Below are 23,155 nucleotides of genomic sequence, written 5' to 3'. Positions count from 1 at the left end.
ATAAATTGCAAATAGTTTAAATAGCAACCAATGTTGTTATTAATTATTTAGCATTCGTGATGTGTTAAGCCCTTTCAGAAAGGGAAAAGTCCTTACCCCAAGGAGCTCAGGGTCTGTCGTTGGACAGACAGACAATGGATTGCAATTTGTTCACAGAAACTATCTAGTGATGACTTCTAAATAAGGAATGCATTTGCAGAAATCAAGATTGGCTCACAAACAACCTGTGATGAGAAAAAGAGGGGGGCTATACATTTGTTACATAATTCCTTCACAACAACAAAAAATAAACTGGGACTCCTTATCTCCTTCTGCCCAGCCCCGCCAATACATCTCTTTATGGTACATTTTTAACTCTTAAAACTAAACATGCTTATTATTCCATCATAAGGAAGATGGTTTATTAAACAAGCATATGCTTTGTATTCTGTGCTTTATTCCAAAGAACAGGTTTTTCAGGACTGATTTAAAAAAACACAATGTAGTTGTCAGTAGTGACATGGATCACTGTTAACTCAGAAAATGAATGAGAAATCAAAGTGAATGGATGGTGGGGACTCCCTGACTAAGATTTAAACTGTGTGTTCTTGAACTTTAAAGTCATATTGTGATTTGGACTACATGCCATACAGATGGATAAGAACCCCACCTCTTACACTCTTGTGTAGCTGTCCAAACTATGTACCTAGCTAGCACACAGAAGAAAGGGCCTGATACAAAGCTCATTGAAGTCACTGGGAGTCTTTCCATTGAATTCAGGGCGTTTTGAACCAAACCAAGCCAAGCCTTAAGTGGATGCCGAGCAGGTATGGCGGGGTGACTGGGTGGAGCCTGGGCAACATTTTCCCACAATTTTCTGGCCAGCACAGCTGAAACAGCATGAGTGATGGTGGGCAAGTTCTGTAATTTCCTGTTGATATATATGAGCATCAAATTACTACCCCTTGACACAGAGATGGAATTGTGCCTCAAAGGGGTGTATCTGAGGCATGAAGCCTCACAGGTGCAGCTCACACACGATCCTTGCTCTGGTCTGTGTCTAAAGGCAATTTTTTTCTGTGCATTGTGTTTTGTTGCCTCATAGTGGCATAAATTATACAGTGTTATATACTGTATGGAGAGCAATTATTCAAATGATACAAATGAAAGTAATGTAATGACTGTCCTCATGGGCAGGGCAATGAACCTAGAACTTCCAAAGCTAAAAGTAAGACTACTACTTCAGTTAAGAAGGAACTCCAGTCGTGAGTATCTAGAGTAGGCTCATGTCCACTACTGACCAACCATTACAGAGGGACAAGTAACATACCAAGTAGTGTTACAGACATCAAAAATGGAGCAAATCACCTGATTAATTATATTAAAGTTACCTTAAAGTTTACTTATTTGTGTGTAAGGCAAGCAGGATTTATATCAATATATTCAAAAGATATTAAAATTCTAGTTCCTACACACAACAATAGTGACATTCAGTATTCTCTGTGCTTACTTTCCTCCAACATCTGTGTTCTGGGGACAGATTCTGCCCTCAGTTACACTGGTGTAAATCCGGAGTAGTTCTGTTGGTTTCAAAGACATTACTTTAGATTTTCAATAGGGCAGAAAGATGATCATATTCTGCTTTCAGCTATACTCATGGAACTCCTTTGAAATAAATGAAGCTGCCTGGATGTACCAAAGAATGAATTTGTGCCCTCAGGTTTTTTCAGTCTTTGGGCATAATGGGGTGATGTATAGTGAAAGTTGTCAATAGACACTTTGTGTAATACCCTGCCACTCTCACTCATGCTGAATACTACATTATTCTGCGGATCCCATTAAATCCATTGGGACTACTTGTGGAGAGAAGCAATAGTCAGCATGTGTAAAGGTGACATTATCTGTTGTATGTCCAGTGTTGATTAACAGTTTGCCATTTAAAATATATTGTATATGGAAACCAAACAGTTCAGCATCTACAACTTCTATGAATTTCAAGCATGTTATCACAATACATAATAAGGAAAACAAAAAAGAAAGAGGATCTGTTTTCTAGTTCTTACTCGGAATAAAACTCCTGTACAAGTGTTGCCTGTATTAGGACTGTATGATTTGGCTAATGTTAAATGAAAGGCAGTATATAAGGAAAACAAAAACAAAACACACTCTCTCGTTTGATTTGTTTTATCTTTCTATGTGTGGAACTCCCATTGACTTCGGTAGGAGTTCTGCATATGGGGTTTGCTGATGCTCCCATTGAAGTCAATGGTAATCCGCTGTAGTCAATGGTATCACTTTCCATTGGATTAATGGTGCAGGATCAAGCCTATGGAGCCTTTATAGGATTTGGAACCAAATATTGGGCCAAATTTGGCTCTTGCACCATGGGCAAACTAAATGTATGCATGGTTCTGTGGTGTTGAACAGGATCTAGGGGACAGATCTGTTGCATTATGGTAAAATGTTTGGTCATGAACAATTTTGGACCAAATTCTACTCTTAGGACCCATGTAATCCCACTGATTTCCAAGGAGCAGCATGGGTGTTCGAACAGAGTTTGTCCCCCGCCTCGCTGTGTCTATTGTTTTTTCTCATGTTTCATATATTTTACTCAGTATTTAATCTGACTCCTTTTCATTAGCCAGAATGAGTTTGTAACTACACAAAGGTCTATTGCAAGTATCAATGCAGGGATAGGAGACAAAAATTCAGGGACCTTTCAAGAAAAAACAGGTTTATTTACATCAGTTATCACAGGGTATCAGCAGTTTACCCACAGGCCACTGATCTACAAAACTAGAATGTAGCATATAAAATATCTGTAAAACTAGCATTTACAAATATTGAATATCAATAAATAGAATTCCACTGATAAAATAGAATTTAGTAGTATTATTGTTGTTTTTATTCAAAGTATCTGGCTGCAGACACTGTTTCTTCTACCAAATATCAACAAAAGGCTGTGATTTTTCTGTACAATACTACAGAGCTAGTATTACAGTGTTAGTGACAATGTTAGCTGATCTTTTTCTACATTGTTCTCTTTCTCTACATCTGTACCTGGCATACAGGGCCTGGCTTTTGGACATCCAAATGCCATGGTGATTCCTCTTTTTATAAATTTGGGTGATAGGAAGCTTGAATAACACTATCTTAGAAGTTGATGTCATCAACTGCATGGCATTCAACATCCATTATTGATGGCAGCATGAAACTGATGAACACACACATCTGTGCTAGGCTTCACATTTTTCCTTGGTTCATCAGTTTTACTGTCTTTCAGCAGTGTGGCAATAACGTCATCAGTGACATTTCATCCTTCTTTCAGCATGGAAAAACAGCAATACTATGATCTTGTGGTTGCGGCATTGTTCCATCTTCCTGATATGATTTGAATGAAATGATGCAGTTTACTTTATTATAGAATTGTAGAAAAAACTTGTTCTCTTGCTGAATGAGACTTCTTTAATTATAAAAGAGCTATGTTATGTGAAGTGCTGTAGGGGAGTTTTACTGATGCAAAATTAAGAATAAACTCTTGTACAGCAGATACTTAAATTAGTAAAATATTTCATGTATTATGTCCACTTCAAAAATGTAGCTTATAAAGTAAATGTAGCATTAAAAGGAAAGTCCAGTATTACATTTTGTAGTCATGGAATAGTGTTTGTAATTTGGAAAATATAAACATGAATTCATAATTTATTAGTAGTTCTAGTAATTATATATAAATTATGTGTAAATATATATGTATGTATGTATGTAATTATAGTATTATATAAAAAATCCCAAACAACTGAAGGTAAATTTACCCATGACCAGGAAACTAATTTTATGAGTAATCAGTTATGCAAGATGTACCCTGTTATAGGTACCAGGACTACATTATTTTAGGGCTCTGAAATTATCTTCAAAAATACTTAAATTAAAAGCTTGTTACAGCAGTAACAGCCAAATTAAAGAAGCTCTGTTTAATAAAGATATGTTGACATCCCACTGTGGTCTGAAGTGAGCTTACTTTAGCATTCAGATGGTTTTGTTATATATTTAAATAGCATCAACATTTTGTAAAATAATTTTTATCACTAGGAGAAATCATCACAATGTGAACAGATATTTTAAAGATGAATAGAATAAGTTTCTGCTTATTAGACACAACAGTTGTTGTTATGCTTTTATACAGCAGTGGTTTTGTTGTTGCAATAATGATAGAATATCATAGAATATCAGGGTTGGAAGGGACCTCAGTAGGTCATCTAGTCCAACCCCCTGCTCAAAAGCAGGACCCATCCCCAATTAAATCATCCCAGCCAGGGCTTTGTCAAGCCTGACCTTAAAAACTTCTAAGGAAGGAGATTCCACCACCTCCCTAGGCAACGCATTCCAGTGTTTCACCACCCTCCTAGTGAAAAAGTTTTTCCTAATATCCAACCTAAACCTCCCCCACTGCAACTTGAGACCATTACTCCTTGTCCTGTCCTCTTCCACCACTGAGAATAGTCTAGAACCATCCTCTATGGAACCACCTCTCAGGTAGTTAAAAGCAGCTATCAAATCCCCCCTCATTCTTCTCTTCCGCAGACTAAACAATCCCAGTTCCCTCAGCCTCTCCTCATAAGTCATGTGTTCCAGACCCCTAATCATTTTTGTTGCCCTTCGCTGGACTCTTTCCAATTTATCCACATCCTTCTTGTAGTGTGGGGCCCAAAACTGGACACAGTACTCCAGATGAGGCCGTACCAATGTCGAATAGAGGGGGACGATCACGTCCCTCAATCTGCTGGCTATGCCCCTACTTATACATCCCAAAATGCCATTGGCCTTCTTGGCAACAAGGGCACACTGCTGACTCATATCCAGCTTCTCGTCCACTGTCACCCCTAGGTCCTTTTCCGCAGAACTGCTGCCTAGCCATTCGGTCCCTAGTCTGTAGCTGTGCATTGGGTTCTTCCGACCTAAGTGCAGGACCCTGCACTTATCCTTATTGAACCTCATCAGATTTCTTTTGGCCCAATCCTCCAATTTGTCTAGGTCCCTCTGCATCCTATCCCTGCCCTCCAGCGTATCTACCACTCCTCCCAGTTTAGTATCATCCGCAAATTTGCTGAGAGTGCAATCCACACCATCCTCCAGATCACTTATGAAGATATTGAACAAAACCGGCCCCAGGACCGACCCCTGGGGCACTCCACTTGACACTATTGAACTAATGAACTAACTTTTATAATAATTAATAGATAATGAATAGATAAATAGATAATGAACTAACTTTTAAAAAAACTACATCTTTCATCACAAAGGATTCCAGAATGCTTAAAAAACCTACACACACTATGCATAGAGTATACACAGGGATTATTTCTTCTGTCATGAAATGCAGCTAATTCTGGGGTGGATCTTAGAATAGGAAGTGAAGAGAAATTAGATAGGCAGAATGCAACTTCCTAAATTAGAATTTAGACAGAACAAGATGTTTAACGCAACTAGGATACCTTTATGGACCCCAAGTGGCTGTGTCCTTAGTTTTACATCTCATCCAAAGCCCCTTGGCTTTGTACCTTCCTCCCTCCTTTGTCTTCAGTAGTCCAAATTTGATAACATTCAGGGCACACTGCAAAGCTCACATCCCTACCCCCACCCCCCCAATCACTTGAAAAGGAGAGATAATTATGAGGATGGTTAATAGATGGAAAAGGAGGATTGTTTCAGTCTGTAATTTGCCTGCGTTTGCTGGAGATTAGTCATACTGATGGGTATTTTTGATATGTGAATTTTAAATTGAGTCATGGTGCTGGAGAGAAAGGATAGGTTTTACTTTGTATTAATCCAAAGAAATAAATACAATTGTTGCACTTAGAAACTGAGGCACAGAAAGATAAAAGGCCGGAATTTTTGAAACCGGTCACTGATTTTGAATGCCTCAATTTCTGGGTACTCAATTTGAGACAGACGGGATGAGCAGCCATAACTCCAGCTGAAGTTAATGGGAGCTGCAGGTGCTTAACAGTTCTGAAAATCTGTGCCACCATATCTCAAAGTGGATACCCAGGCATGGAGAGTTAGCAGCTTAACAAACTGACTGCATGTGACCTGCCCCACAGTGGGTCAACTGTAGATCAGAGAACAGAACACTAGAAACCCAATCCCATGTTTTACCTACTGGGCCATTCTTGTTGTCACTCTGTTCTATCACTCGTTATGTATACAGGACTTTAGAATTAGGTCTAAAATGCATGTGTCTCTACTTTGTTATAATCACAGCCCAAATTTTGTATTCAAGAATCAAAAGTATTCTTTTTGAGATGACAAAACCAAACTTTGCCTATGGCAGCTTTTGAATATTTATTAATTTTGAAAAATATTGGGAACAATATGAGTGTAGAATAGTTAAGAGAGAAAGATAGTGTATCTTTAGTGTAAGATAGCATATGAATCAGCAATAGACCACTACTGAGATTAATATCCAAAGAACAGCTTAAGCATTTAGCCTCAGATCTTGCTTTTATGAGCATACTACAGAATAAGAAAATTTGCATGTTTCATAGCAAAACTCTGTCCTACCTTGTGAATATTCCCTAAATGCCACAATGGCAACCCCAAAGTTCTAGTGCAATATCAGTTCTATCATCATGAAATATCCATCATCTCTCATTCCTGCACAAACACACAGCCATACCTCACTGTTGATAATACTCATTGATGTGAAATTTCTCCATTTATTTTTTACAGTGATTATTTTTGGGGATGGGTATTTTGCTATGCTCTCTAGTTGGACTGACCAACTCTGCTCTCTCAGAATTGGTAGGGAAAGGAGGTTCTGAGCAGGACTCCTGGACGGTATTTCCCAGGGATAGCGAGAGCTTGTAACCATCATCTCCTAGGCTCCCTGGGCCTCAGCTGCTGCGTTTTTTCTGCAGCTGCCAGCCTACACTTCTGCCTTCTTTCACTCTCTGTCTGCAAACTGGATTCCTGCTCTGGCTCCTTTTCTGTGCTGCCAGGCTCCATGGAATAATACAGGGAGTGTGCACTGTAATTAGCTGACCATTGTGAAGAGCTGGAGAGCAAAAGGGAGCTGCAGGCAGATCCAGGGTAAGGAGACAGAAAACAAAATGTCAGGCTCCTGACTGCAGCTAACTGGCATATTCTGCAGCCAAAATCTGAGTTCTGTGGCATCTTCGAAAAACCCACAAGGCCCTAATTGAAATTAATAAGGCAGCTCACACCTCACAGAGCAATTATTTTGCGCTCTTTGCAGACTCAGGTAGACATCACTGCCTCAGTTTACACTCAGTTCATGTTTTCAAGGTTCTCTCTGCAATCATAAAGATTAGAAACAAATATTTTTTTAAATAAAAGTGGAGATTGTGGCTCATACTTCTGTGGAAAGGAATAAATTCTGTGATTGCAGGATCACAGAATCCCTAGAGCCCTTCTTGTGATGGATTGTGGGTCCTTGCTGTTTCTTAGAGTTCATACACATTGGGACATATATAGCTGGAATAACTGAGTGTTGGAGGAAAGATTAAAAATGATCAGATTGTCAGTGTTTCTTGAAATAAGCTCTTGGGGGCATGGACCACCTTTTTGTTCTGTGTACATACAACACCTAGGACACTGAGGTCTTGGTCTGTGACTAGGGCTCCTTAGTGCTGCAGTAATACAAATGTTAAATAATAATAAATGTTAAATAGTAATTATATATAAAAGGGATTTTTGTGATCACACATATATAGTGTTAATAAAAATTCCTTATAGTTTATGCAGAGCTGGCCATAAGTCCATGCAACACACGCAGTTGCATGGAGTTCCCACTTGTGCCATTTATGCTTGTCTTAAATGAATTGGTTGCTGTCTGGCTTGCCAAGGGAATGAGAGCCCTCTGTGATTCGCAGACATCTTTGGAAAATGTACACAACCTGCTCTGCATTTGTGAAGGAAAATATTTAATTTTGCTGGGGTTGTTATTGGTTCTAATTCTTCGCTTGTATAATTCCACAGTGTCTCTGTTAATTTGTTTATAAGTAATAATTCTTTAATCCCTCGGAGAAATAGTAAAATATTAATGCCTTGCAAGTTACTGCCTGAGTAAATACACTGGTAGAGGATTAAGAATGACCTGAAGCTCAAATTCTTTCTAAGTACTGCTCTATTTTCCCATTCATAGCTCTTACCTTATCATTTATGACTTACAAGGCTATTGTCATGATTGCAGCGCTGTCAAGCCATAATGCATGATTTATTATGTACAGCAGGTGACTAGTAGTTAACATTTAATCTAAAAAAGACTGTAATTGTTTGTTTTTTCCTGCAGCTTTCCCTGGGTGGTTCATGTTTTTATCAGTGACAAGATGACGATTCATATTTTTACCAAAGGACCCAGTGAGTCATCTTATTAACTCTACTGAAGTACATGATTGGCAATATTCCTACCACAGTAAGTCTCTATTTGTTTCCATTCTCCTGGAAACATGGTACCATAATTTAGTGAGCCTGCAGTATGCATTCAAGAGTAAAAGTATTTTTCTTTACATAATGTAGTAAGTGTCATTATAAGTTAATAGAAATGATCATAGCCAAAAGTAGATCTAATGCTGGGCATTCTACCTTAGTTTTTAACTTAGCAGTAGATGTTACATTACAAGAGAAAGTTGTGCTATGAGCCACATTCTTTATCAGGAATCATATATGTTGGTGTACCTTGCATGCTATGTAGGGAAGAAGTTAAACGGAAAAATGACTATACTACATGAAAGGGATTACTTAGGTATAATGGCATACAGTATGTAACCTGAAAGTGGATCCGCATGCAGCTGAAAAAGAATGTTCTGCGACATGATAGAAAGATTGAGGGGAAAAAAGAAATAATCTGTGTGAAACCAGCAACATGAATTGCAAGTTAGTGCTGCATGCACAAAGCAAGCTCCTCATTACTCATCTGTTAACCCCCTCTGCCAACCACCTGTTCAGTCCTTTGGACAGCATTTTGTATGATTTTGTTCACCTTATGCTCTGGGATTCCCTTTCCCAAATCCACAGCTTTGTGCCAGGGTATATTACCACTGCTCCTATGATTCACAGTTCTGGAAACTGATGTACGTGGGCAAGTGCATGTGTGCATGACAGTGCTGCTTTTCCAATAGCTTTGATCTGGTTGGGAGAAAGATGAGGCACATTTTATTTGGTTATGCTCCTGTTCCTCTTTTGAATACTCACTTGTTCTGTCCTTGAAGGTGATATGCTCTAGTACAGCCTGAAGTACTTGGTTCCTGTTGAGGTTTACTTGCAGTGCCATGCAACCTTTTCTCACAGGAGAACAGATGGCCTGGAGTTACTGTTTGTTATTTCAGAGTAACTAGATGGTAACTGTACTGATTTATGGCAACTCGTGCATAATCTCAGGATAAGAAGGCAAATAATCTCCTCACTGCATCCATTAACATTAGCTTAATGGAAAAGATCTTGAAAACCAAGATGATATTGGGGCTGGTCAGAAGATTTCCCTACTTGGAGTGCCTCATCTCTGCCCCATTATTGCTTCAACTTCGCTCATGCACACTTGTGCTGTGAATAGAAATGCATACTTGCCAATGCTGGTGTAGTTCCTGAAGTCAATGCAGATTACTTCAAGAAAGGTTCCTACCTAATGGAGAAACGTGTCTTTAAATTAGCTATACAGTTAAACAAAATGGCACGGAAGTTATTAGCTATGGAGATAGCCAGTGTACGGTGAACCAAAACACAGAACTAGGAAAAAAATCACAATATTATAGAATAGAGCAAGGCTAATTAATGTAGCTGATGAGACTTTTTAATGTAATCTATGACAGGTCTCACAATGATTTGTGTCAAGTGCAGAAAAAAAGTAAAGATAAATGGAGCATCAAAATATTCAGTGTGCTTGTTTGTATACTTAGTGTTGATAAAAGCTAGGAGATCAAAATAGAGCAAGCATATCTTTACATTTTGTTTTGGATGTGTTCTGTTTGAAAATGTTAGCATATTATAAACCACCTGAAAATACTTTGAAACAGTAAGATAAATCATATAAAAAGAGGATGTTAAAAAGTTTATAGTCAAAACATGACTGAAATTGGAAGAGAATGTCCTCCAGATTTTAAATATCTAGATTTCTTTGGAAGTTTATGAAGTAGACACCGCTTGTCAGCAAGGTTTTCTTTTTCCATATCTATTTTTTTGGTGGAACTTGCTTGTACCTGAGGACTATGTAGTGTAGAACTAACTATTTGCCACTGTAGAACTAAATGCAAATTCTCTAACAGGGGCCTGATTCAAAGCTCATTGAAATCAATGGAGGTTTATCCATTCACTTCAATGGACTTTAGATCAGGCCTTTAATATACACTTAGTGGAAATATGTTTGAAGGTCTCATACCCACCCCTGGAAATATTTTTTCCACATTACAAACCATTTACCACTTGGAATGATTTATGCTGTCTACTCAAGGATAGCCCAGAACTTGAATCATTTACTTGGGAGAAAAATTAAACGTCTCCAACACAAATATTCAAAGACTACTCCTTTCTTTCACTGTAATGCTTCTAGTCAGCATGTAGCCCTCCATTGTTCACCTAGAGTTTTTAAAAGAGGAATATATTGAATGTAAAACATATGAGATGCTTTCACATTCACAAAAATTTTTGCTAAGTTAAATTCTTTGTCATAGTGCAGGAGGGGATAGCTAGAGATGTAGGGCTGTGGAAATCTGATGGCTATGTAGCTCTCTTCCTTAAAAGTTACAAACTGGGTAAAAAATATTATTAGAATTTGGAAATTCTCATCCATGACAGCATTTCACAAGACCTTTTATATTGCTCCACTGAAATAAGATTTTCTATCTAAAATATTTCCCATGGGAATGTAAGAAATTATGATGTCACCCAATTTAAATCCAGCCCAGGGTACTGGGATTTGAGAAGGATTGTGGAGGGAGGATCACAGTTTTCATTATAACAGATTTTAGTAAATATTATAAATGTGCAATGATAGCCACATAGGGAATGAATATGAAGAAGGGCAATTTCTTTAGTATTCATGTTGAATACTGTCTACCCTAAACTCATACAGGTGTACAGCGTTTATCTACACAGGAGGTCAGACAAGATTAGAATGGTCCCTTCTGGCCTTGGAATCTACGAATCTATATATGTCACACTAAACTAAGGGGAAGTTTGGGCTGTGTGAGGACTATGGGATTGAGTCTAACACATGAAAAAAGTCTTTTCAGCATCAGTTTAAGAAAACAAACAAAATACTAACCTATTTAGGTCCTGATTTAGCGAGGTATTTAAGCAAGTGCTTAAAACATGAAGCATATGACTAGTTCCACTGATTTACATAGGACTGATCACACATTTAAAGTTACGTATGTGCTTAGATAGCTTGCTGAATTGGGGCCCCTTACAAGCAATATTAAAAATAAAAATAAATGCTTTAGCAACCACCCAAAACTGTACCTAAGTTTACAAGTTACCTGAAATTTTTCAAATATATTGATTGTATATAACTGAAGAGAGGGGAAAAAAATACACATCAATATTCATGTGCTGTCACTGTGGATTAGAAAATAAAATGAAGCAAGGAAATGTTACAATAACATCATTACAATTTGCTGATACTTTGTTTTCCCGAAAGAAAATGGGAGGATTTTCCTTATCAGTGGAGGGGCTTATCTCTTGATCCATCAGTGATGTGCTTGTTCAGTTGTCAGACATCCTCAATAAAGCTACTGCTTTCCATTACAGAGCTAGTCAAACAGCTCATATTTCATATGCACCCAGAGGATGAGCTTCAAATAACCAGTCCATTTTTTAAAGTCAGTCAAGTCCCTTTCTTCACCTTAAATGGAATTTAAGAAACAAAGTTCTCTAAGCAAAAGCGCTTTGTGCTTTCTTCTATAAGGACCTAATCATGCAAGCATTTACACACATGCTTAACTTTAAATATGTGCATAGCCCCACTGAAGTCAATAGGATTACTCACTGCTTACGTGTCAGTTAAGTTTTCCTCTTTGGGGGAAGGTTTGGAGGTTATTTGTTACCCACAGAACATTGCCAGCTGTTATACCTGGATGAACTGGAATACTGTATGTTAAAAAAAATTAAAATATTGTACTTACCAGTATAATGGTAACAGAGTAACAGCCGTGTTAATCTGTATTCGCAAAAAGAAAAAGAGTACTTGTGGCACCTTAGAGACTAACCAATTTATTTGAGCATAAGCTTTCGTGAGCTACAGCTCACTTCATTGGATGCATACTGTGGAAAGTGTAGAAGATCTTTTTATACACACAAAGCATGAAAAAATACCTCCCCTCCACCACACTCTCCTGCTGGTAATAGCTTATCTAAAGTGATCACTCTCCTTACAATGTGTATGATAATCAAATTGGGCCATTTCCAGCACAAATCCAGGTGTGTCCCCCCCACACACACACACACAAACCCAAACCCACTCTCCTGTTGGTAATAGCTTATCTAAAGTGACCACTCTCCTTACAATGTGTATGATAATCAAGGTGGGCCATTTCCAGCACAAATCCAGGGTTTAACAAGAACGTCTGGGGGGGGGTGGGGGGTAGGAAAAAAGAAGGGGAAATAGGTTACCTTGCATAATGACTTAGCCACTCCCAGTCTCTATTCAAGCCTAAGTTAATTGTATCCAATTTGCAAATGAATTCCAATTCAGCAGTCTCTCGCTGGAGTCTGGATTTGAAGTTTTTTTGTTGTAATATCGCAACTTTCATGTCTGTAATCGCGTGACCAGAGAAATTGAAGTGTTCTCCAACTGGTTTATGAATATTATAATTCTTGACATCTGATTTGTGTCCATTTATTCTTTTACGTAGAGACTGTCCAGTTTGACCAATGTACATGGCAGAGGGTCATTGCTGGCACATGATGGCATATATCACATTGGTGGATGTGCAGGTGAACGAGCCTCTGATAGTGTGGCTGATGTTATTAGGCCCTGTGATGGTGTCCCCTGAATAGATATGTGGGCACAGTTGGCAACGGGCTTTGTTGCAAGGATAGGTTCCTGGGTTAGTGGTTCTGTTGTGTGGTATGTGGTTGCTGGTGAGTATTGGCTTCAGGTTGGGGGGCTGTCTGTAGGCAAGGACTGGCCTGTCTCCCAAGATTTGTGAGAGTGTTGGGTCACCCTTCAGGATAGGTTGTAGATCCTTAATAATGTGTTGGAGGGGTTTTAGTTGGGGGCTGAAGGTGACGACTAGTGGTGTTCTGTTATTTTCTTTGTTAGACCTGTCCTGTAGTAGGTGACTTCTTGGAACTCTTCTGGCTCTATCAATCTGTTTCTTCACTTCTGCAGGTGGATATTGTAGTTGTAAGAATGCTTGATAGAGATCTTCCAGGTGTTTGTCTCTGTCTGATTGTCTGGCTATGTAGACTCTACTACAGGACAGGCCTAACAAAGAAAATAACAGAACGCCACTAACCGTCACCTTCAGCCCCCAACTAAAACCCCTCCAACACATTATTAAGGATCTACAACCTATCCTGAAGGATGACCCAACACTCTCACAAATCTTGGGAGACAGGCCAGTCCTTGCCTACAGACAGCCCCCCAACCTGAAGCCAATACTCACCAGCAACCACATACCACACAACAGAACCACTAACCCAGGAACCTATCCTTGCAACAAAGCCCGTTGCCAACTGTGCCCACATATCTATTCAGGGGACACCATCACAGGGCCTAATAACATCAGCCACACTATCAGAGGCTCGTTCACCTGCACATCCACCAATGTGATATATGCCATCATGTGCCAGCAATGACCCTCTGCCATGTACATTGGTCAAACTGGACAGTCTCTACGTAAAAGAATAAATGGACACAAATCAGATGTCAAGAATTATAACATTCATAAACCAGTTGGAGAACACTTCAGTCTCTCTGGTCACGCGATTACAGACATGAAAGTTGCGATATTACAACAAAAAAACTTCAAATCCAGACTCCAGCGAGAGACTGCTGAATTGGAATTCATTTGCAAATTGGATACAATTAACTTAGGCTTGAATAGAGACTGGGAGTGGCTAAGTCATTATGCAAGGTAACCTATTTCCCCTTCTTTTTTCCTACCCCCCACCCCCCCTCAGACGTTCTTGTTAAACCCTGGATTTGTGCTGGAAATGGCCCACCTTGATTATCATACACATTGTAAGGAGAGTGGTCACTTTAGATAAGCTATTACCAACAGGAGAGTGGGTTTGGGTTTGTGTGTGTGTGGGGGGGACACCTGGATTTGTGCTGGAAATGGCCCAACTTGATTATCATACACATTGTAAGGAGAGTGATCACTTTAGATAAGCTATTACCAGCAGGAGAGTGTGGTGGAGGGGAGGTATTTTTTCATGCTTTGTGTGTATAAAAAGATCTTCTACACTTTCCACAGTATGCATCCAATGAAGTGAGCTGTAGCTCACAAAAGCTTATGCTCAAATAAATTGGTTAGTCTCTAAGGTGCCACAAGTACTCCTTTTCTTTTTAGTATAATGATAAAACATTCTTTGTCTTTTACAAAATCTTTATAGCTACACTTTAAAGTCTTCCTGTCTGTTATTTAATAGTGACCTTTTGGTTCTAAGCTCCAACAATTTAATGTATCAACTTAATAAAATATCCATGTTACAATGAACACCTACTAATCCAAAAGTCATTGTAATGAAGGAATTTGGTATTTTACTTTTAGAAGAAGTTTGATTAATTACACTGCCACCATATATAGTGCTCAGGTATATTGTAAGGGTTGTCTTCCTTATCATTCTATTGTGTTGCAGTAATGTGGTTTGAAAGTAGTCACATTAAACTCATTTATTATTGATTATAATTATAAACAGCTGACACAATTTAAGGAACAAATTTCAAAATATGAATATCTTCAGTTTAACATAAACCTATACAAGCTAATCATCCACAAAACCAAGGGCAGTGTATTCTAAAAACAAGACTTCAACTGCTTGTGCAGTATAGGAGTAAAAATTACATTGCATGTACAGGAAAATACAATAGCTTCCACTAACCAAAGCCAATTTTTAGTACTTATCTAAACCTATGTCCATAAGATGTCTGAGCAACAAGCTCTCACATGGTAGGGAATTTCTTGTGCTCATTCCTGAATATGTGGATAGTCTCATGAGTGAGCATATTAACAAAAGATCGCATCTTCTCTTGGGCTGTGCAGGAGGGTCCATCCATCTTTCCATCACCCAGTGAGTCAGAGCAAACACAGCCTCAATATGCAGCTTCAGACTCAACACACTGAGTCAGAGCCCAAACATTGAGTTTAATTGAAAAGTTATCAACAAATCACAGTATCAATGCATGAGTTATGATGGGAGTTATGGAAGAGTGATGAAAAATGGTATGACCTTTAAGGGAGAAGATTGATAGCGTTTCAGCAATAAAACTCCTTTACTAAGTACGTTTTTGGTGGTTAACTGCTGCAGAGGAGTTGAGGAGGCTTAGGCAGGCAACAGGGGAAACATCACAAAATGGCATTAGTTATTTATTTAGTAGCGGAGTAATAGATTCTGGGGGAAAAGGTTAGAAAAGTGGAGAGTATTTTCCACTCAGTAATAATAATATTTCGGTCAGTAATTGGTAATGTTAAGATAGTGACTCTCTCCTTACATATTGGAAGTCTAACACTCAACTGTGAATTTTTTTCACTTTGTAGTTTCTTGAATGCAGTTCTTCACTACTTATGTAATTACTATAATTACACCTAATTATCTAATTGTGTAACTGTGTTTAATTACATTTGTAGTGTACATACTTACCCTCTCAAAATGAGAGTATTTAATTACATAAAACCCATTATGAAACTTCATGAAAATAATGTTTTGGACATGTTCAGTTAGCAGTATCTTAAGCACAACATTTTGTTTTGTTTTTTTCAACTTTTGTGAATTATAATCCTAAACCAATTAATCCACAGACTGGTCTAACTGCCTGCTTATCTTAATATAAAGATGTAAAAGCAAAAAATAAAAAAAAAATAAAAATTAAGTTTGCTAAAGTCATGATTTCACCCAGTGCCTTTTATACTGATTTCCAGTCACAAATATTGGAGACTGACTTGAGAGGCTTCCAGAAAGGTTCTACTTAATGGCACCCAAACCTCAATGCAAACCAGAGGTGGGTTCATTATCTGCGAACCAGAACTTGCAAGGTCTGCACAGTGCTGCCAGACAGTTAATTAGATAGGTCAGATAGACTTGCCCAGAGATTCCTCAGCATCCAGCTCTTAAGCCATAATGAAAGAAAAGAAAAAATATGAGATGCTGTGCACCCCTGCATTTAGAAGACTACAGCAACAAATGCATTAGAAATACTGAGGTAGATACATGAAGATCAATATTTTGCATTATTTCTGTTTTTGTTAAATAATTCACTTCAGCAGTTCCATGTGTATATGGATGCTTTTTATTCAGGACTACAGAACTGAACTTGCCCATTTAATTCTGGAGGTTGAAAACTGTACTGAATTTAATTGTAACAACCAGGAAGCTCACATTGTTAATCTGTGAGTGGTTTTGCACTGAATCATATACTGTTTCCTAAATTTACTTCAGAGTATTTTGGACTAAACAATAATATAATGTTATTGGATAGGCTTAAACCTTGAGAAAATCCAAATTCAAATATGGCCAATGAAAATGCAATGGTTTAGTCAGATATCCAGCTCATGATATAGCTCAATGTAAAATGTATTACTTTCTCATTGTGCCTTCTACAGGTAAGATGTGTGTTTGTCATGGCATATGACAGGCTTTTGTGTGTCCCTAATGTTTTCCTCTTAATATTTCCGTTGTTTTTTCCTAGTTAACCAACTGACTTCACAATGACTGAGGATTTAGATCACAGATTCAGTAGTCTCACTTGGGATCAGATAAAAATACTGGATCAAGTATTAACTGAGGTAATACCCATTCATGGAAGAGGAAATTTTCCAACACTAGAGGTAAAGCCAAAGGATATCATTCATGTCGTAAAGGAGCAGCTTACTGAGAAGCAAATCACTGTTAGAGACATCCGCCTGAATGGTTCAACAGCTAGTCACATCCTCGTGAAACAGAATGGAACTAGCTACAAAGACCTGGACATCATTTTTGGTGTTGAACTACCAAGTGAACAAGAATTTCAGGTTGTTAAGGAGGCAGTTCTGAATTGCCTACTGGACTTTTTACCAAAATGTGTCAATAAAGAAAAGATCACTGCTCAGACTATGAAAGATGCATATGTGCAAAAGATGGTCAAAGTGTCCACTGATCATGACCGCTGGAGCCTCATCTCATTGTCAAACAACAGTGGGAAGAATGTAGAACTAAAATTTGTAAACTCACTCAGACGACAGTTTGAATTTAGCGTTGACTCCTTTCAAATAATACTGGACTCCATGTTAAATGTTTACAGTGATACGGAATGTGAATTGAGAGAAGACTTACATCCCACCATTATTGCAGAGAGCATGTATGGAGACTTCAATGAGGCAATGGACCATTTAAAATACAAACTTATTTCCACAAGGAACCCTGAAGAAATCAGAGGTGGAGGCCTTCTGAAATACAGCAACCTTCTGGTTCGTGACTTTAAGCCAGCAGATGAGGCTGAAATTAAATCTTTAGAACGTTATATGTGTTCCAGATTCTTCATTGATTTTCCTGATGTGGCTGAGCAGCAAAGGAAAATTGAGTCATATTTGCGCAACCATTTCATTGGGGAAGAAAAGAGCAAGTATGACTACCTGATGACTCTGCGTGGAGTTGTAAATGAGAGCACAGTCTGTCTCATGGGACATGAACGACGACAAACTCTAAACATGATTACAATTCTCGCTTTAAAAGTACTTGGAGAACAAAACATCATCCCCAATGCAGCCAACGTAACATGCTACTATCAGCCCGCTCCATATATCAGTGACAGGAACTTCAGCAATTACTATGTTGCTCATGGACAGCCACCTATCATCTATCAGCCATATCCATTTCATATACAAATGCAAAGTGGAATGGTTTAGTAAAAGTTAGCCTCTTCACTGCCCACCCCGCTCCTGCACTTGTCCAAAATAAAGGCCTCGTTACAGCAAGTATTACATCACTCAGTTTCATTTTTTGTGCAGATTGCCAATGGTCTTTGATCAGTCAGGGCTGAAACCATCAGTAAGCACATCATGAAATAATTTATGTATATGTAAAATCACTGGCCATTATTCAACAAATTCATGATGACCGTCATATGTTCTTAAAGCAGATATACTCTGTGACTGAGCTGTCTATCCCTTTTGGCCAAAAAGAGAAAGATATTAACAATTCTAATTGTACAAAGTGCCATGCACAATTGTTCTAGGTTCTAAACCATTCATTAGCATAACTTAAATAGTGCAGCTGGAAAAAATATGCCACTAAGATACTGAACTTAAAGTTGTTCAGTAGAAACACCTGATTTAAAGATGATAGATTTAGAAAACATTGATATTATGGATATATTGAACCTACAGGGCCAAATTTGTTCCTCAGTTTCACTCATATAACTCTGCTAAAGTCTATTTTGCAATGCAGACTGTAAAATCATTTTTGGAATTTGCATTGATTGACTGAAATGATGAAATACCCTCATAGGTTAAGTGTTTTTCTATGGGCTTCATTCTGCAAGATGTTGAACACTTCTCATTAAGGACATTAGCAGTTGAGGTCCTTCACCAGAGTGCTCAGCACCTTGCAGGATCAATCCAAATTGCAGCCCTATCCTGTATTTCTTGTGCACCCGTTGATTTCAGTAGGAAATTTGAGTGTGCATGTAATGCAGCATTGGGCCCTGAGTCTGAACTACAGATACCGAAGATTGTATAAGGTGATTTAATTATTCTGCACAGTTAGTTATGAAAAGTATATTAAAAGCATGAGGAAGAAATTGAACATTCAGCATGTGGAAGCTTTCTTTCTATACATATTTGATACTGACCAGGGAAAAAAAAGTAAGCGTAAATATAGAGTGTATGGTAATAATGAAAACAAACAAACAAAACCCCACCAGAACAGTACTGTCATTTTGAAGTGATTTTAAAAAAGTGTTCTTAGTTCTTGCATTTGATATGACATTTTATACTAGAAATGTCCTGTATACATTTAGATGTGCGTGCACATATACTAATAGCAAATTAAAATCTCGTTCATGATCAGGAAATAAAACATTAGTTGCAAGTTTTTGTGTGTGTGTTTACCAAAGATAAGTTTTAAACATGTCACTTAAGTGCCTCCTAGCACCAATTGTTCCATGAAAGCTGTAATGCATTCTAGAATTGGTCATGCTGGATAGCTCCTGAAAAAAAAGAAAGAAATAATAAAGAAAATAAAGAAAATTTAAATTTCTATCTATCTTCCATATATATATATGGAAAGCTGAAACATATGCTGTTGGAACTCCACCCGTGGGTTATATAATGTATCGTATACTTACAATGGGTCTGATCATGCACCAGTGAGGTAAATGGGAGTTTTGCCATTCACTTCATGGTGCGCAGGATTGGGGCTAATTAACCTGATCCTGTTCCCAGTGAAACTAACTGAATTTTGCCAATGACTCAAGTGGAAGCAGGAGCAGGAATTGAAAAAAAAAATCACTAATTACAAAAACGTTTAGAGTGGATACTGTTACAAAGTTAACGCTGTTAGTCAACATCAGGTTTTCTTATTTCTGATGCTTCATACGTCACTCCACCGTATCAAGAGCTCATGATGTTACAGGATGTAGCATCATTTCACATCATGCCACGTTGGCTGACCATTATATTTTAAAGTGTTGACTATATTTTACCTGTATACAGACAACTCCCAGGTCTTAGAAAAATATCTCCTGTGTGCAAAATGTTTGATTTATTTTACATAGAAATATGCTACGTATTGGTATGTTAACTCAAACATTTCCAAGTTTATATTTTCTAAAATCTATGATCATTTGCTTGCCAATGAAATGTAACTCTGCTTACTGATGCTAAAATGTCTGTAAAGTAGAACATAAACAGCTGTTTTTTAAACAAGATTTTGCTGAATCTCAGCACTTGGGCTAGCCTCTTTCTGTATAATGTAGAGCAATATAAAAACTACTCAATAATATGGAATGATACGTGTGAAATGATCGTGCAAAGGAAGAAGGGTGCAATAATCCACTTAGAGGCAAATTAATCATGTGATCTCCATCATGAATACATTATCTGTTTCTTTTCTTGATTTATCAAATATGCCCTGTTGCTTGTCTCAGGGCGCGTTTCATTTCACTTCCCCCACTATGCTCATAGATTTCTTATCCCGTCACTTGTGTAAACTGTACTTAATAAAATTGGCAATTTAAATTTCTATCTTATTGTATTTGGTAAGGCTATATGGCACTTAAGCACTTCCAGAAAATTTCCCCCAGTAAAACACCAGGTAATCCACATACCTGGTGTAGTAAATTTTTATTGATTCCGCTAGATAAAATATTGAATCTGTAATTTTATTCTGCTTTTCTCCAAAATAAACAGCACCATATAACCCCATGTAAACTCATTTAGACATGACCCTGATAATACTTATGGTCAGGCTTTAACTTTCAGCACATTTATAGTGTCATTAACTTCAGTGTGACCACTCACAAGGGTAATGTTAGGCACAGCTGGGATTTTCAAAGTCGAAAAGAGTTAGCCATGTAAATCGCATGGAATTTCGATGGGAGTTGGACCCCTTTCCTTGGGTTCTTCTGAAATATCAGTCCACATGTGTAGGTGATTGCAGGACTGGGGGTCTTAGCATGATAATGTTACACTAACTTATCAAGAAACCCTCAAACCTCCTTGGCCGTTATGAGAATTTTGTGGAGAAATGTTGTGACCTTCTGAAGAACCAGAAAAAAGGTCTGCCAAGAAGGAGAGGTTTCTTACAGCCCATGCAAACCCAACCCACCATTAACTGGGGAAACATTTCAGAATGTTAGCAGTTTTTACTAACAAGCAGATGCATCATAAATGTGACGTCTGTGTCTAGTAGGATTATAATACTTATTTGAGTAGTGGAGATCTCATTGTGAAAAGTACAGCCTATAATGAAATAGCTGAGGATGTGCATAAAGCAATCACATAACAACGGCTCAGATTTATTTTTTTTAATTCTGACACATTTCTGTTTATAAATTCATCCAGATTATAAAATGAGTTCCTGAACCAAAGCCTATTCAAATTAATGGCATTAGTTAAATTGACTTCAATGGGCTTTGTTTCAGGCTCCAAGAGAACATAAAGGACGTACTATAGTACCTATAGGTAAATGTACAAAGACACCAATATGCAAAAATGTCTCAGGTATAATTAATCCCTTTTAATTTATTGAAAAGGTCTTGTATTTCTTACCTAGAGGTAGTCTTTCAATTTTGGAGGTTATTGGAGGGTAATAATTTGATATATACACACGCACACAATTACAAAATGTAACTTTTTAAACATTTCATTGAATAAATTACATTGATATTTAGCAGCGGTATGAACCTGGAGATTTTTTTAAAGGTAGTACTGGTTCTGTAAATTAATTTAAAACAGGGATGTGATATTTTTAGACTGCTGCTTGCAAAACGTTGACATCAACCTGAAAGATACTATACTGTAACTTCTTCTCCAGTTCTTATCTATTTTACAATGTGCACATAAAAATCTCTACAGAGTTAATTCTAAGAGACTTTTTTCAGTACCAGTATCCTGAGCTACATGTTTACATTATTTCTTGTTACAATGTTGCAATCTTTAATAATTATAATGATGACTGGAAATTGTAATGCTGATTTTATTTAATCGTACTAAAAACTTCTCAAAGTTTACAGCTTCAAGTAACCTAATGTCAGCACATAAGTGTAAAGGTTTTAAGTGCTTTCTTAAAATATGTCATTTGAATTTTGTGTTAAATTGTAAAAGGTCCATTTGAAGCATATATGTTCTGGTATTTTGTTTAAATTGTAATTTGTGAGCTTTATGCTCAACACATTACAAGGTTTTTTGTGATGGATAAAAAGGTGTGAAATTGTTCTCTGTTATGATGTTATGTTGTCTGTTGTGTTACATTGATCCTACAAATGTGTAAAAAGTAAAACTAATTGGCCTGATTTGCCACTGAATTATTCCAAGTTTACACGTGTGTAAATCTATTGACATCAGTGGAGACGGGGTGGCAGAATCAGGGGGGAAGGGGACTAGCTCCCATATAAACTTGTACCTACCCAGGGAGGTGGTGAGCAGAGGCGACAGCAACACCCCAGAGGGGCTGGAGCAGCTGCCACTGTGCCTGTAATTGTGCTGGGGGGTAGGGAATGGGACCCAGAGGGGCTGGAATGGGATTTTCGTTCCCAGCCTGGTCTAAGATTCCCTCCCCTACCATTCTCAGTACCTCCCCATGCTCCCCCTCCTAGCTCTCCACAAACACATACCCTCCATTTACAGGAAGCTTCTGCCCCTGCTGAATGGAGTTACACCAACACATAACTGGAGTAACACACTGGTGAATCAGGCACATTTGTATATAGAAATATTCCTGAGAAAAGAACAGCAAAAACAGTTTAGGCAGATCAATGTGCCCAGAATTCCTACAGATGATTTCTTGTTTGGTCAGTGTGTTTTTCTACTAATAGATTAGTATCCAGAAACAAACTGTTACAGTGAGGAAGTATTTCGTGTAATGTGCCATCTGAAGTTGTTGAAAAACTATTGTAATACTAAAAATTTGTACTAATCACACAAATTTGTAGGTTATGAGTCCACGGTGTTGATGAGTGCCTTTGGGTATCAGGGGAAAGAGCATTAAAAACAACCTTCTGTTTATTCTAGATGCATGGTTTGCTTGTAAAGAGACATTCATTATTTTGTACAAAAATGTCACCTTTAGCATGAAGACACCTCAGTGTGGAGTGGATGCATGGCAGTGAGATTGACATATTACAGCTAAAAAATGCCATTATGGTTTCTTAGGTCAATAAACCACAAACCCAATTTTGCCATTGATCCACACTCAGAATTACCATTGATTTAAATGAGTTGCATGTACAGACTAACAGGCCCTAAAGTACCACATTTGTCATAAATTATAACAGCTTTATAGCAGTCATTAAAGCATCTTA

The 23,155-nt window shown here is 37.8% G+C and overlaps 1 protein-coding gene across 1 annotated transcript; it reads left to right on the top strand.

Moving 5' to 3' along the window:
- The first annotated feature begins 16,865 nt into the window (after nucleotides 1-16,865).
- TENT5D (terminal nucleotidyltransferase 5D) lies at nucleotides 16,866-18,041 on the top strand. Its single transcript, XM_077827005.1, has one exon. The coding sequence runs from the start codon at nucleotides 16,866-16,868 to the stop codon at nucleotides 18,039-18,041; it is 1,176 nt and encodes a 391-aa protein (XP_077683131.1).
- The last annotated feature ends 5,114 nt before the right edge of the window (nucleotides 18,042-23,155 follow it).

Source organism: Eretmochelys imbricata, chromosome 9 (assembly GCF_965152235.1).
Source record: "Eretmochelys imbricata isolate rEreImb1 chromosome 9, rEreImb1.hap1, whole genome shotgun sequence".
Lineage (NCBI taxonomy): Eukaryota > Metazoa > Chordata > Testudines > Cheloniidae > Eretmochelys > Eretmochelys imbricata.
The sequence above is the reverse complement of the archived record's forward strand: the minus strand, read 5'-3'. Positions and strand labels throughout refer to the sequence as shown.

What these genes read in the sequence shown, in the direction of transcription:
- TENT5D (XM_077827005.1), top strand. Translation starts at nt 16,866, where the DNA reads ATGACTGAGGATTTAGATCACAGATTCAGTAGTCTCACTTGGGATCAG.